The sequence below is a fragment of the Pinus tabuliformis genome, chromosome 4_2 (genome assembly GCF_031772625.1).
Source record: "Pinus tabuliformis cultivar Carrire ecotype Pingquan chromosome 4_2, CPIR1, whole genome shotgun sequence".
Classification (NCBI taxonomy): Eukaryota; Viridiplantae; Streptophyta; class Pinopsida; order Pinales; family Pinaceae; genus Pinus; species Pinus tabuliformis.
This window is the reverse complement of record NC_142304.1, coordinates 479958923-479976040: the sequence shown is the minus strand read 5'-3', so window position 1 is coordinate 479976040 and position 17118 is coordinate 479958923. Positions and strand designations below refer to the sequence as shown.

Sequence of the window (17118 nt, the reverse complement as noted above, 5' to 3'; positions counted from 1 at the left end):
AATGAAGGTGATTTGAATGATATTGGTGATGTGGTAAGGGATGTGACCGTGGAACTGCTGCAGCAGTTTGAGCAGTAGCAGAAATAGGCCTTGGGCACCATTTAGATAGGTCTACGTGAGCTGCAGTTCCAGGCGTCATAGGTATAGACCAGTGTGGGACGGAGCAGCGTGGCGTCAACTAGTTTGGTGCCTAGCACCTTAGAAGCAACAGGGATGGTGCGCATACTGGAACCCCAGGTAATAGCGCTGCTGGATGGAGCGTTGACTACAAAAGAAGAAGCTAAAAACACCACTGTCACCACCCTCAAGGGGTTTGGACTCAATTTGGTCGCGCTTCTAAGTGAAGCCCTTTACACTTCGCAGGATGGTGTGATCGCAGAACTTCGGGCCTGTGAATAGCGGCTGCTACATGTTATCAGTGAGCAAGGGGTGAACAACGCTCAGATGGTTGCATAGAAGAAATCTGTTATTGATCTCTTTAAGGCCATCACAGACAAGAATGAGAACATGGCCAAGGTAGTGGCTAAGGCATGCAGGTATGTCCTAGAACTGGACATTACCGAAGATGAGCTAGTGGATGTGAGAATTCGAAAGCTCGCTGCTGGAGTGTGTGAAGCAAGAACAAAGTTGGCAAAGGTTGAGTTTGAACTGAACCTTAAGATTGTAGAACTTGAGTTGAAGGCCCAACCTTTGACTCTGCTAGAAGTTAGAGAGGAGAGCAAGACATCTGTTAAAGACATAATTGCATAAATAGATAGCGCAGTAAATATTGCACTGCGCTTTTCGAGCAGTCGCTCGAAGTAGTCACCAGCTTACATGAGGATCCCAATGTGCAGAGGCTGGAAACAGAGTTGCGGGAGTTGTAGCAGTGATATGACGAGGTTAAAGCGACAGCATGCACTGTCTCCATTACCCAAAGGCTAGCGAAGATGCAGGAAGCAAAGGCATTGAAAGAGCAGGTGGATGCAGCAGAACACGGGGAAGCATTATTGAAGGCTCGATTGAAGCCTTGGCTAGGTGAAGCATATGTGCTCATAGCCACCATTGAAGGAAAACTAGCTAGTCTACAGGAAACACAGCATAAGGTACAGGTAGATGGTGCAAGGCTAGCGACGAAGCAGTTGGTCGAGTAGATGAAGCAGGGGGCAACACAGTGCACTGTCGAAGTCACAGTGGTATAAGTGGAGCTAGGAGGTCTTCGCAACGAGATCTTTGCACCAGCAGAGTGACTCGAGGGCAAGTAACCATATTTGTGTTGGGGGCCTATTGGGAACAGGTCCCCTGAGGTCAATTTTTGGGTTAAAAGCCCAAGTTTTGGGGCAAAAAGCCCAAATTTTGTAGGAAAGAATGTAAAGTCTCAACATTTTACGGCCAAGGAGCGTGAAGATGTAAAGAGTTACTAAGGGTTTTCTGCCCTTATTTTGTATAAGTCATGTCGGCTTTAGAGATCCGCCCTTGGTCTGCGGACCATGGGATTGTATAAAAAGGGAGTCTTATAAGAGTCTAAGGCAGCGAAGTCGCAAGTTTTGGTAGATTTTTGTAAGTGTATGGGTCTGTGAGAGCTAAAAGCGAAGAGTCTTAGCGTAGGAAGAGTCTTTGCAACTGAGTGTGCAAAGGCCTAAGGTATAAGTTCACAGCTGAGTGTGTGGACCCCTGCAGCTGTGTGTGAAGGTTAGTGAGTGTTTGTACTGGAAATCTGAATTATCAATAAAGAGAAGTATTCTAGAACTATCTGTGTATGTGTTATTTTACTTCTAATATGAATGTTGCCATTATGTTATGCTGAATACTAGGGTTATGAATTAATGTTATATTGGCGCGTGAACTTTTGTAATTTACTTTGTCATATGAATGCAAGTAAGAATATTTTTTTAATCAAAGATAAATGTAATGCACGTTAAAGTTAACCGATACTTAAGTAAATCTGATGAAATATAGAAGTAAGAGAAATTATAGATGCACGTAAGTGCCTCATCTATCTATTTAGGGTCCGCGAAGGATGATCGGAGACTTTCATAGAGGCTTCAAGGAAAAATAAGAGAAGTACTTTGATAATCCCTAAAGGGATTATCGGTCTGCGCGAAGGAAGGTTAGGGCATATAAATCACATCACAACCATATTAGGGTACATAAACTTGGTTCCTGCATCCCCCCATACTACTTCGGGTGAGACTTCAGTCCGCGCTCCACGGATTGATGCCCAAAGGGCTAGTAGTGTAGGGATTTTCTTAGCTGCTTAACGCTAAACCTGGGTAGGGGCCCATCAAGCCAAAAACCAGTGAGAAGTATTAATAACTTGCACTTGTGACAACCACTCTTAACTACAGAATTGCAGTGTCTCAGTCTATGCCTAGTGACATTCTTTGGAGCAAACTAGAAGCATCTTTTGGTGCAGTCTATTGGTCAACAGCTTGGTGACAGAGTTGAAGTATTTTGGAGCAGATCCAAACACTTCTTTGAAGGAAAGCACTAATATTGTTTGGAAGCATAATTTGGGTCTTGTTTGAAGTAGATATATTGTGCAACAATACAATGAAGGCATTTTGGAGGAACAATGCTAATACTTGGTGCTTGGACCTCTAAAGAGTAGTGAAGTATTTGGAACTCTTGGAGAGTTCTTGGGGCAATATATTGAAGATTTGTGGAGATCATTGAAGATCATGATGCATTGAAGCCATCATGAGGTGACCTTGAAGAAGTTTTGTTTGGGTAACATGAAGAGTTGTGGAGACACCTTCTAAGAATAAAAAGTTGTCAATGATGAGCTAAGTTCTTTGGAGATCAAGGGCATTGTTGAAGCATAATATTGACAGGGCTCATTGAAGAAGACATTTGGAGCCGTGAAGTATAACCAAATATATCTTAACGAAGTAAAGCAAGGGTTTGAGCCCAAGAGGTTAGAGCCTCGAAAAATGCAAGGTTGGTGCCTTAGATAATAGGGTTGGAGCCCTAGAGGATCAGAGTCCTCAAGAAACTAGGTCAGAGCCTGAACCAGATATATGGTTGGAGCCCTTGAGGTTGGTACCTCTAAATTGACAAGGTTGGAGTCTTGGAAGTCCAAGTCAGTGCTTGGCACAATACAGGTTGGAGCCTAGGAGATTGAAGATCGGTGTCTTCATCTAGGGTTGGAGCCCTACATATATTGTACTTGATTTATTAAATAAATTAATAAAAGCATTTATTCTTATTGTTCATTTTGTGTTATAAATATAAGTGATCTAACTGGTAAAAGTAACAGTTGAAAAGAAATATTGATTCACCCCCCTCTCAGTATTTCCAATTGAAGTGGAATAATATGATAGGGTTATAGGATTGGGTATCTTCTGGTAGATAATTCCTAATTGGGTATTAACTAGGTCTAGATACTGGGCACAAGAAATAACTTTCTCTTCGGTAATGATTCCACCTTTGGAAACATCCTCAGTTATCTCAAGTAGTAAATATTTAACAAGCCATTCTACCAATAATTGATCTAGGATAAAGATTTTTACCAATTGACGATGATGTGTCCACTCATGTATGTGATCTGATATATGAATAGAGTCAAGTTTTTTTAGAGAGGTAAAAAGCTTGGTATCAATCTCGTAATGAATGGGTAACTGAAAATGAGTTATAAATGTTGTTTCCAAAGCGTTGAAGTTGTAAAATGAAGCTCTGGGCAATTCTACATACCATTTTGTTGCGAGACATGTAAGAGTTCACTAGAAAAAATGCAAAAGAATGGAATCATCATTCAAGGAATTCCAAGAACACCATAAATAATAAGTCATGATATGGTTTGATGGGCCTTCTACAGGATTCTCGTTGAACTTGGGAATATCAGTCGATAGTTTAGCTAGAATAGTTGGCCACCAAGGAGAATGATAGATTGGATCATTGGTAAGATGGGAGAGATATGGTAATTCTAATGTTGTGATAAACAAAAACTGCCTATTGAAGTCTGTTTGTGGGGATTGGTAACCTTGTGGGTAAAGGTTAACCATTGGTGGGGATTATACCAGATAAGATGGAATGTATTAAGATACTAGCACTTGCATTCCACCAGGGTGAGGAGGTGTTTGAAAAGTAAGATAGCCCATACCAGGTTGCCCAGTACCAGGAAAACCTTGATAAGGTTGGAAAGGTTGAACTTTGATGTACTGACCTTGAAAAGGTACTTACAGTATAGTTTTTATTTGGCCAACAGAGATTTTTGGTATACCTGTAAAGGTTGTCTATATGGAATTTGCATCATTCCTAAACCAGGTTGACTAGTTCATACATGTGGCATGCCCTAAATAGGTTGATTTACTTGTATTTTGGTTATATTCTTACCAAGTGGGTTAGATGAGGTTTGTAATACACCTTCAACATGTTGGGTAAATAGGATTTGAGAGATCCTCTATACCAGTTGACTAGTTTGTATTTGAGTTACAACCTGAACATGTGGAGTTGTTTGGAGTGGGACTTTGATAGGTTGACTAATAGGAATTTGAGGTGTATATTGGATGGGTTGACAAGTAGGAAATTGGGGCATAGTCTGGATAGGTTGATAGGTTGGAACTTGATTTAAGACCTAACTAGGTTGACCAAAAAATGGGAAGGGTAATTTCGAAGGAGTGGAAGCCATTCCTAGAAAGGGAGCACCATTAGTAAGAGGACTCGTGACAAGAAGAACACCAACTTGTAACATTTGATCACCAGGTAGGAAATTCCAGCAACAGGTTTCCCCTTAGCTAGAAGATAAGGAGTGAAAGTAGGCCATTGTCCTGCAGTGGGAGGATATCCAATATAACATGGAGTGGGTTTTTGTGGGTGTCCTAATTCATTGAGAAACACACCATACCATTAAGTCAAATGATTTTTCGGTGCAACAGGTGGGATTGGTTGTGGGGTGTTTGGTAAAGAAAAACTAGATAGTATTCCAGATGATGAAGTTAAAGAAAAATTCCAAGGGCTAGTCAACGCACTAGAAAAGGTTCCTGACAACGGATGGTATCTAGGTGGCACTGATGGACCATTGTATAGGTGAGTTTCTGGTGAAGTGACAAACATTGAATTCGGTGCAACTTCAGTCAATTCACTTGTAATAGTAGATGTAGGTTAGGTGGTTGTCACTGATTTCATAATCGTTAGACCTCTCGAAGGAGTATTTGGATGAATTTGTTGAGGAGAGTTCAAGAGTGAATCAAATCGAGGAGTTTTGTAAAGGATATTTTGGTCAAGTACTAGGGGTAACAAAAGGAAAAGCTTGATAAAGAGGAATTCCTATTGTGTAAACAAGAGTTTGAGGTCGAGTAGGCTCTTCCTCAGTAATTTCCTCAATAATTTGTGGTTCCTTAGGTTGAATTACCTTAGGTTGTAAGATTTCTAAGTCTTCAAATTCAGGTTCTATAACTTTATATTTAAATGTCTTAACAACTTCTGGTTAAGAAGTTTCAACTGTCTCAAACTCACCAGTTTCCAAGGATGTAACTTCAAGTTTGGTACTAATAGGAAGTGATGATTATAGTTGATTGATTCCATATGTAGTTCCAAATGGGGTAGCTTCTGATGTACCAGGTTTGGTAGTTCGCATTTTCTTATTTTTGCAATGTCCAGGTGTTGCCTCTGGAGGTAAGGGAGGCAATATTCACGTTCTATGTGAACGACAAGGATTTTCTTCCATGGTTAATTAATTGATTTTAGAAATTAAAAACACAAATAAAAACAAAGGGGGATAAATAGGAAAAAATGTTTACCAAGTCACTATGAATTGCAATATATGGTTAAGTACGTGCAGGAAATCTACCATAATGTTGTGTTAAGTGTATAAAATTTAACAAGGTGGTTGAATCATTTACCTATGGAAGGATTACAACCTAGCGGGGACTTCCAAAATATACCTGGAGTTACATGGAAGTGTAGTCCGTATTAGTGTTGTGTAATGTGTAATCGTACAAAGGAGGCGCACCATCCTATATGCCAAAATATAGGAGGAATAATGTTCTAATATACTTTGATGTACATGGAAAACCAACCATCCCCAGGATGTAACATTAACAAGTAATGATAGCTCCTATGTTTAGAGATGTTGGAACATGTCTTCTAGCCTATACCACTAAATGTGTCATTAATGTTCCAAATGCTCCTTAGGTTAATTGATAAATTTTAATGTTGATCTTCATTAAGCTTTCAGTTTCAAGGCTCGAAAAAAATTCATCTGAACTCCTAGAATGCAACCCTCATGAGAAAATGAACTCTTTTCATTCGATGAAGATCTCTCTAGCGAAGGGAAGGAGTTTCACGTATAAATTATGGTGTAGAATTGAAATTCCTCATGAAATTTTAATCTAAATCATAAGACACAATCCTACTCTACTGCTTTGTGAAATTCAATTCACAAGTTAGAACATCAACCATAAACATGCAATGAGAAATAAAACACATGCCCACAATATTCTTCCAGAGGAAAGAAATCTGCTAAAAACCCCTTTTCATGATTGCATTAATTTGATGAATAGAGATTTATTACAATTTCTATCTCAAACTGAGCTTATCCTGCAAGTGAATAACCTATCTTTCTACTCACTAAGAATATCTTACCTAAACTTAGTCATTTTATGCCTCTACTTGAGCCCCTATTTCCTTGTGAAATTCCTAAGGAAATTAGGCCCCTATTATTTAGAAATTTCCTCCAAAATGATTGCGCGATTCCCAAGGTTGATCATATGACTGCATGAAACACTTGTACACTCAAGACTAGTCTACAACTAACATTACACTGCCTTGGAACCTCCACCACAGTTGGGGAACTCAAATTCTCTACATGCACTAGCTATTTTGGGTTGATTGATAAGTTAACTGGATGATAATTGATTTAGGCTGAAGTCCCACTACACAACTAACCTTCTGCTAGTTCCTCCAATAGTTAGGACTAGTTTAACTGAAAACAACTTAAAACAACTGACCTTGATTGCTACAAATTAGCAATCACGTATTCTTAACTAAACTCCAACTCCTATAACTTGAATTTACTGAGTGATCTGAATGACAAGAGTCATGTCATACAAGTTAACTACATCCAAGTTGTTTATTGATGTTGAAATTTGAATTTTCTCAATTTGACCATGGCAAAATCAAATTGAGACTTTCTTGCTATATTTCTCAACACTCCCTCTCAACAAGAAAGGGATTATCAACCACCCCTATCATGCACTTGTGGAACTCAAACTTCCCTCTTGACAAAGCCTTTGTCAAAATGTCAGCCCTTGTTCCTCTTTTGGAATGTATTGTAGAAACATTATCTGCCTCTACACATAGTCCCATAAATGGTGATACTGAATATCTATATGCTTGGATCGATCTCTAAATACAAGATTCTCACACAGCTTGATGCAACTTTTATTATCATAATAGATCATAGTTGGATCCATCATCTGACCAAATAGTCCCATAAGTATCTTTCTCATCGAGATCACCTCACATGTTGCTTGACTTACAACGATGTATTCTACTTTTTTCGAGCTGATCGCCACAGATCTTTGTTCATGTTGTACCAGGAAACAACTGTAGACTCAATACTGAAAATTCCACCTAAAGTACTCTTTTGGTCGGATGGACTCCTTGCCCAATCTACATCTATGAAGCCACACAGCTTCACTCCCTCTGTCTATCGATACCATAATCCATATTGGGTAGTGCCTCTAAGGTATTGTAAAACATGCTTAGTTGCCTTCCAAAATAATTTGGTTGGCCTAACCATAGCTTGGCTCAGCTGGATTATTGCATAGCACATATCTGGTTGTGTGTTCACAAGATACATCTATGAACCCACTAACTATCAGTAAATGGTAGAATCCACTTCCTCACCTAAAGTGGCATCCTCGTTCCTCCAGTTGGTCACTAGAGGTGTCTCCATGGATTTACAACTCTCCATGTGGAATCTCTGTAGTATCTCATTTTCATATTTTCCTTGAGACACAAACATTTCCCCATCGATTTGCCATACTTCCAACTCGAGGAAGTAGTGCATGAGACACATGTATTTCATTTCAAATTCCCTTGCAAGGTCCTCCTTGCAAGATCTAATTAGCTTCTCATGACCAGTTAAAACTAAATCATCAACATATAAGACAATAATAGTAAATTTACCTTCTACCAAGATGTGATAGAGGCTTGCATTTGCTTTAGTTTTGGTGAAGCCCAAACCAGTGAGATAGTTGTCGATCATGGTGTACCAAGCATGGGGTGCTTGTTTGAGACCATACAATGATCGCTTGAGTCTGCACACATGAGACTCCCTATCAAATGTCTCAAAATCTTATGGTTTCTCGATTTACACCTCCTCCTCAATAACTCCATTGAGAAATGTTTTTTTTACAGACATCTGGTGGATCTTTCACCACATCTGCGCAGCTAGTGCAAGAATAGATCTAATGGATTAATACCTTGCTATAGGAGAAAAGATCTCCTCATGGTCAATTCCCTCAACTTGAGAAAATGCTTTGGCCACAAATTTGGCCTTATACTTCTCTATGCTTCCGTCTACTGCATTCTTAACCTTGAAGATCCATCTCGAACCCACAAGTAATTTATTTGTCGATCTTGGGACCACTTCCCAAACATTGTTCTTTATAATGGATTTGTATTCCTCCACCATTTCATCAACCCATATAGGTTTCTCTACTGCTTCCTTGAAAGAGGGTGTCTCAATCTCTACCATCTTAGTCATTAGAGCCATGTAGCCAGTGTACCTCTTAGGTGACCTCCTTTGCCTACACAAATTTGAAAGAGCTCCCACATTCTACCTCGCATCCTGCACAAGTCTATCAGCTTCCCTAGTTCTTGTCCCACCTTCTTTGGATGGTTCTGCTTGAGTGGATCTCTCCACTCCCTTCTCCTCAATTTGTGGTTGCTCCACAACTTCCTGAGGCTCCTCCTTCTCTTTTGGTGGGATTTGAAGCTCCCTCTTAATAGAGAACAACATCGCTTTCTTCTCATCAAACTTTACATCCCTTCGCTCAATTGTCATTATAAGGGAAGGTAAGTACACACAGTAGTTGTGAGTAGTTTCTTTGTAACCCACAAATACCCCCAATTATGTTGTTGGCTCAAGCTTCTTCCTTGATTCTTTGGAGACATTGTAGTAAACAGAGGCTCCAAAAATATTGATGTGTGATACATCCATATTTCTCCCCAAGAAGGCCTCATATGATGTAATCTTACCAAGAATCTGATGAGTACTATGGTTCTACAAATAGACTATTGCGTTGCATGCCTCAACCCAGAAATGCAGAGGTAGGCCTTGGTCATGTAACATAGCTCTTCCTACTCCCACAATGATCTAATTCTTCCTCTCAGCTATCCCATTCTGTTGTGGGTTGTGGGGTGCTATCATCTCTCTTCAAATGCCTTCTTTCGCATAGAAATTTTTAAATTCATTCATAATATATTCACCTCCAATATCGCTCCTGAGATCCTTCACCTTCTCGTCAGTTTCTTTCTCAACTAGTGCCTTGAATTCTACAAACTTGGAGAATGTCTCATTTTCCTTCCACATGAAGAAGATCCAACACTTCCCTGAGAATTCATCAATAAAAATGACAAAATATTTGTGTCTAAGGATGGAGACTATTGAGAAAGGTCCACAGACATCAGAGTGGATCCTTTCCAAGACTACATGTGCTTTAATCATGGAATGTGGATTTTTCATACTTCCCCTAGGTACATCCTTTGCATACATCTTGTTGCTCAAGTGCTACCTCAGGGAGGCCAATGGTTATTTGTTGCATAATATTCAAGGCTCCATGATGTAAATGGTAAAGTATTTTGTGCTAAATTTCACTGACGTCGCGGCTCTGCACTTTGTTCACCTTACTACTTAATGCAACATAATCTTCCACATCTTACTTACATAGGTTCTTCACATGAACCCTAATCTGCTTCACCTATCCCTTGGCTATGTTTCTCAACAATGCATTCCCTTTGCTGAAGATCGCATTATAACCACGGTCTTCCAAAACTACAACAAAGATGAGATTTTTCTTTAGGCCTAGAATAAACATGACATCCTTGAGTCTGGGAGGGGATCCTGACTCACTTTGAAAGGTGACTGTACCAATCCCGATAGCACTATACCTTACTTCATCCCCCATTTCGATGTGCATCTAGAGATGTTTCTCCTCCAAGTTACTGAAAACCTCTATACACCTTGTCATGTGGAATGATGCACCTAAGTCCAAGTACCACATGCTCCCCATCATTGTGTTGGCCATGCATGCGATAATGGTGAAGTCAAGATCAACTGTGAAGCCAAATCTTGACCTGCTACTCCTCCTGAAGTCTTCTTGCTCAACTTTTTGTTTCGACACTTTTTTGGCATAGTGCCTGAATTCATGACAATTGAAGCATTTAATTTTAGACAAATCTTTCTTCCTACCCCCTTGGCTGAATTCTGGTTTGGTTTGAGATTTCTTCCCTTTTCACTTATTTCCCTTTCCAACCAATGCAAAGTTTTCTTCGTCATTGCCCTTGGATGAAGTCGCATCTCTAGTATTTCACCTTATCTCCTCTTGTACCAAATTGGAGCATAAGCGTTCCCAATTCTATAATTTCTCCCTCTCGTTCACCGAGTCTTAGTAGTTATGAAAGCTTTTGGGAAGGCCTAAAAGAGCTATGCTTACCAATTCATCTTATGCAACATTAACACCAACCCCACCAAGTTCATCATGAACTTGTGTAAATATGCTCAAATATTGTGGGATAGTTTCATTCTTATACATCTTGATTTTTTGAAGTTTATCCTTGAGCGCTAGTTTCTTGTGGTTATTGTTATTCTCAAACATCTCTGTCAATGCCTTCCATATTGTGAAATGATTTTTTTCCATGGATATTTGAGACAATGTGTCTCACACTCCCTCCAAGATTATTCTCCTCACCTTGGCTACATCTTTCTTCCATTGGGCCAGGTTTTATGCATCATATGCATGTGGTTTTTCAATATTTGTCTTCACATATTCTAGCAATCCATCATCATCCAACATTTCCTCCATGTGATCCTTCCATGCAATGAAATTATAGTTTCATTCCAATGCATACTCTAATCTCAGCCCGATCAAGGTCATCTTTCCAACTCTGAAGATAACCTTCTACACTTAACTGCAAATTCAATCCTCATGAGAAAAAACTTTGAGATTCTTGTTCTAATGTGCATCCTAGTCTGATACCATGTAGAAATTATGGTGTAGAATGGCAACTGCTCATGAAATTTTAATCTAAACCACAATACACAATCCTACTCTACTACTCTACGGAATTCAATTCACAATTTAGAAGATCAATCACAAACATGCAATGAGAAATAACACACATTCACACATTATTTTTCCAGGGGAAAGCAATCTACTTAAAAAACCCTTTGTGTACTTGCATTAATATAATGAATAGAGTTGTATTACAATTTCTAGCTCAAGCTAAGCTCAACCTACAAGTGAATAACCTATCTCTCTACCCATTGAGAAGCTCTGACCAAGACTTAGTCAATTTCGCCTCTACTTGAGCCCCTATTTCCTTGTGCAATTCATGAGGAAATTAAGCCCCTATTATTTAGGAATTTCCTCCCAAATTATTGCACAATTCTCAAGGTTGATCATCTGACTGCATGCAACACATGTACACTCAAGACTAGTCTACAAATGATGTTACATTGCCTTGAAATCTCCGCCACATTTGGGGAACCCAAATTCTCTACATGCACTAGCTATTTTGGGTTGATTGATTAGTTAACTAGATGATTATTGATTTAGACTGAAGTCCCACTACACAACTAACCTTCCACTAGTTCCTCAAACAGTTAGGACTAGTTTAACTAGAGGAAAAAAAAAAAAACAAAAACCAAAAAACTAAACTAAACTAAAAACAAGCAAACAAACAAACAAACAAACAAAAACAAAAAAACAAACAAACAAAAAAACAAAAAACAAAAAACAAATACAAAATAAAAAACAAAAACTTGAAATAACTCACCTTGATTGCTACAAATTAGCAATCACATATGCTTAACTAAACTCCAACTCATGTAACTCAAATTTACTGAGCTAACTAAGTGACAAGTGTCATGTCACACAAGTTAACTGCATCCAAGTTGTTTGTTGATGTGGAAATTCAAATTATCTCAATTTGACCAAGGTAAAACCAAATTGAGATTTTCTTGTTGCATTTTTCAACATTTCAAGCAATGATGTAGCAAACAAGAAATTCCAAACAAGATCTTCGAATTTTACTATTCCAATTCAAAAATTCAAAGCCCTAGTGCATGTGAAAATGAAATTTTCCTTTTCAATTTTCAATGCAATGAAAAATGAAATATGACTAGATTATTGAATAAAAAACATTCACACATATAAGAAATGTGACATGAAGTTTTTTTAACAAATCAATAACCAAGACAAATGATTAAAACCCTAATTGACAAGAAGAAACTAAAAGAAGTAAATGCTCATAACAAAGTAATCACACTCAAGTTCAAACAAGTTGCTCGCTTTATAGTGACCTTGGAAATACTAGAGACTTGGGAGGACACTGCAAGCAAAACAAAATTCAAAGCAAAGTAAGGGAATCTAAAAAAAATCACTTATAGGGGTCATCGCAGGCATTATATAGAAACCAGTGTGAGTCATCACACTTACATAATAGGTCAAGTGCATTGGGTTGATCTATCTCAGAATAAAAATTTCGATGGGGCTAATTTTGTTCAAAACATGCAAAACTAACCCTAACCAAGCTCAAAATTATGCTTTCCTAGGTCCAATAATAGTTTGAACAAGTCAAATAGAGTCATTTTCAAAGGTCCTAAAAGGCTAGAGAAAGGAAACTACTAAATAACATCTTGTTCCCCAGTATGGTCGCAAAGTTGTTTTATGGATAAATTCCTCCTCCGAACAAAAGAAATCTCCCTAAACCTAGTGTCTTCATCTAGAAAAAACTAAGACAAAAATGTTATGATTTCCTCAAAGAAGTTTGAACTATGGAAGAAAGACTTACTTGGGAACCAATGCAAGCTCTCTTCATCTCCTTACTTGCAATCTTTAACTCCAACCCCAAATTCTAAAATTGGAACCTGCATATCATCCAAAACATGCAAGAGAACCAAAACATGCAAATAGCATATACAAACAACTCTAAACAAGAAGCCATAGATTCATTGTTCTACGTATGTGAAAATGTGACATAATGTATAGGAAAACAAGGCACTTTTGAATTAATAAAAGTAGGAGAAGATTACAACCCTTGTAGGCCTTGACCTTTTAGATCTCTCCCAGCTATCTTTTCCTTCCTTTGCCACAATAGCAAGCCTTCAATCATGCCTCACGCATATGGATAGATTATGGACCTCTAAACACAAATGAGCAACATGAAGGCATAATTAAGAGTCTCCAAGAGCCAACCCATCCCTAATAGACGGTAATGCATTTATAGGATAAATGAGGAGGTTGTAGATCCATTAAACTAGGGTAAGATCCACTTTAGTATGGGATAAGCTCCACAGGATAAGTGATAAGACCTCATTTGTAGGAATTTGAGGACATATTTAACAGAGAATGGAAACTTTCATGATAAAAGCCTCTAGAAGCATAAGCATCGAAATTATATTTAAGTTTTTCCTCATTTCAAGGGTCATCACACTTATAGTGAAAGCAATATGTGCTAACCAATTCTTTTTCCTTTGATGCAACCTGCGCCATTGCACTTACTGAACTAGGAAAGTGTTTAGAGGACCTAAATTAGGGTTTTAAGCCAATGAAACCAAGATTCTTGGAACTTCTGGAAAGGGGATGCTTTTGTCTTTATAAGGGATGATTACAAAGTGTGAATGGATGATGATTGATCTAAGTGCAAGTTCATTTGGTTGAATGTGACAAAATGACCTGTAACACCTTGCTCTTGGGAGAATATGTCGGTTAACTAGAAGGTGAAGTATCAATGGTTTAGGAAATCCTCCTTGGTGCCATTAAGATGTTGGGTGAACCTCCCAAATTTTATTTGTTGGTCAATTTTGATAGCTCAAAACAGACTCATATTCATGATTGAATCAACCACTCCATGGAAAGTGGAAAATAAAGTGAAGTAGTAGGAATGAATAAAGGAATTATTGGTTCAACAAAGTCTTATAAAGAAGGGTCTTCACCATGTTCTCAACTGTTATAAAATTATATATTACAGAGAAATGGAACACATAAAATATTGCAGAAATATAAACATAGAAAACGAATAAAACAAGAGAGACACAGATATACATGGTTCACCCAAATTGGGCAACATCCACGGAGAAACATCCAGTTCTTCCTTTTATATTATCTAGCAAAATGAAGAGATACAACCTACAACAAATCCGTTGTAATTCCCTTTTCTCTCTCACAGAGTCTCCTCTCCTTTTCTCTTTCAGAATACACATATACATGGCCACAATATAATTCCCTCATGTATAGTGAGGGGTTTCCTTCTAGGGCACAAAACCCTAAATTAAACATAACTTCTACCATCATATTTCCGCCTAATGAATGGCCCAAATTGACTACGAAATTACAACATTTTATAAGGCATTTTTACATCTATTTTTAGCTTCGGGGGCGCTACCCCTGATGCCCCACTAGGGGGGGCTCTAAAGAATCATTGTCGCTCCCCCTGGACCCTCCTTGTGGCATGCAAAAATAGGCGGAATTTCCTCCCCCTTATGAACTGGTGTCCAATGCGGTGATACCTTTGCATAAAGAATATAATCAGGCTCCACACCCAACAATCTCCCACTTGGAGACTGATTATAACAATCCATCGTTGCTTCATTTGATAGACAATGACTCCACTTTGGACTTGGTTGTTTCTCATCTTCGTCACCATACTTGAAGACCAATTGAAAGAAAGCAAAATATCAATTTCTCCCTGGTTATAGCTTTTGTTAACCTATTTGCAAGATTATGGCTAGTGTGTATCTTTTCCAGCTTCAACTGTCCATCTTCCAACACTAACCATATGAAATGGTACATGAGTTGTATATGTTTAGCCTTGGAATGAAATGCAGAGTTCTTTACAAGATGTATGGCACTCTGGTTGTCACTATATAACCTACCCAACTCCTGCTTCTTACGCAATTCATCTATTAACCTTTGTAACCAAATCATTTCTTTACTAGCCTCTGTAGTAGCAACATACTATGCTTTAGTCGTTGAGAGTGCAACAACACTTTGCAGTTTTGAAACCCAACTGATAGTTTTTCCACCTACTTATAACACATACCCTGTGGTGCTCCTCATGTTATCTCTATCACCCGCCATATCTACATCAACATATCCCTGTAGAGAAATGTTTGAACCACCAAAGCATAATGCTTGATTTGTGGTACCTCTCAAATACCTGAGAATCCATTTCACTGCCATCCAATGTTCTTTTCTTGGATTGTTCATGTACCTTCTTACAACTCCCATTACATGTGTAATATCAGTCCTTGTGTAGACCATTGCATACATTAAGCTTCCAACTACCGATGCATATGGAAATTTATACATATAAGTTATTTCTTCCTGAGTCTTGGGACACCTCTCCTTACTTAGTTTGAAATGGCTAGCCAAAGGTATACTAATTGGTTTCGCATTCTGCATATTAAATCTTTTCAACACCTTTTGTATGTACTCACTCTAAGACAATGTTAATTTGTGATTCTTCATGTCTCTAGTTATTCTCATACCAAGGATTTGTTTTGTAGCACCCAAATCCTTCATTGCAAATGAGTTTGCCAATTTCATTTTGAGCACATTTAATTCCTGCATGTTAGAACTTGCAACAAGTGTGTCATCTACATACAATAACAATATAATATAGCTTCCATCATTTTTCCTTTTTAGATAAACACAATGGTCATAGTGACATCTAGTATAACCTTGTTTAGACATAAACCTGTCAAATTTTAGATACCACTGCCTTGGAGCTTGTTTTAAGCTATACAAGCTCTTCATCAACCTGCACACTAGTTTCTCCTTCCTTTTACCTCATATCCTTGTGGTTGTTGCATATACATTTCTTCCTCCAAATCCCATGGAGAAAGGTTGTCTTTACATCTAACCGCTCAAGATGAAAATCTTCAGCTACTACTAGACTTAAAATAGTTCTGATTGAAGTCATTTTAACAACAGGAGAAAATATTTCATCGAATTCTATACCTTTTTCTGTGACAACCCCTTTACCACAAGTCTATCTTTATAGCTTTTTCTACCTCATATTATTCCTTCAACCTGTAAATCCATTTATTCTACAATGTTGTTTTACCTACAAGAAACCTGACTAAGTCTCAAGTCTGGTTATGTACTAAGGATTCCATCTCTTCTTTCATGGCTTGCTCCTACTTCCTGGTTTCTACCTATACTACTTCTTTAAAATATTATGGTTCACCAGAACCAGTGAACAATACATAATATAATGAAGGAGAGTATTGTTTAGGGGGTCTACTTATCCTGGTAGATCTTCTAACACCACTTTCAGGTGTTTAAGGTGCTTGTTGATGTTGTGGTTGTTGTTGTTGTTTTAGCTGTTGATCATTATGATTTTCAGACACCTTCAATTTTTTTGTGATCTCATCAAGCACTATGTATTCTCTGTTTTCTCTTTCCTGTTTCTTTTCCTGCATCTGATCCTTATATAAAACATTTTCATTGAATATGACATCTCTTCTCCTAATTATTTTGTTTTTTTCATAATCATAAAAGAGATAACCAAAATCATTAACACCATATCCAATAAAGGTACATTTCTTTGATTTTGCCTCAAACTTTGTTCTATTTCCTTTATTAATGTGGACAAAGGCTTCACAACCAAAATTCTTTAAAAATAAGTAGTTTACCTTTTTACCTGTCCAAGCCTCCTCTGGAATACCACCATCCAAGGAACTTGAAGGCCCTCTGTTTATTAGATAAACAATAGTATCTACAGCATCTGCCCAAAATTGTAAAGGTAATCCTGCATGCAATCACATGCACATTGCACGCTCCATGATTGTCCTATTCATCCTTTATGACACATCGTTTTCTTGTGGTGTTTCTGGAACTGTCTTCTCTCTACGAATTCAATTCTATAAATAATACAGATCAAACCCTTTGCTACAATATTCAC

The 17118-nt window shown here is 38.1% G+C and overlaps 1 protein-coding gene across 1 annotated transcript in view; it reads left to right on the top strand.

Moving 5' to 3' along the window:
- Window positions 1–929: 929 nt before the first annotated feature.
- Window positions 930–17118, top strand: part of LOC149170034 (pentatricopeptide repeat-containing protein At1g11290, chloroplastic-like) — a 43568-nt gene continuing 27379 nt past the window's right edge. The window contains exon 1 of the mRNA XM_089425433.1: window positions 930–1085. Coding sequence (XP_089281559.1) covers window positions 930–1085 — 156 coding nt within the window. The remainder of the gene's footprint in view (window positions 1086–17118) is intronic.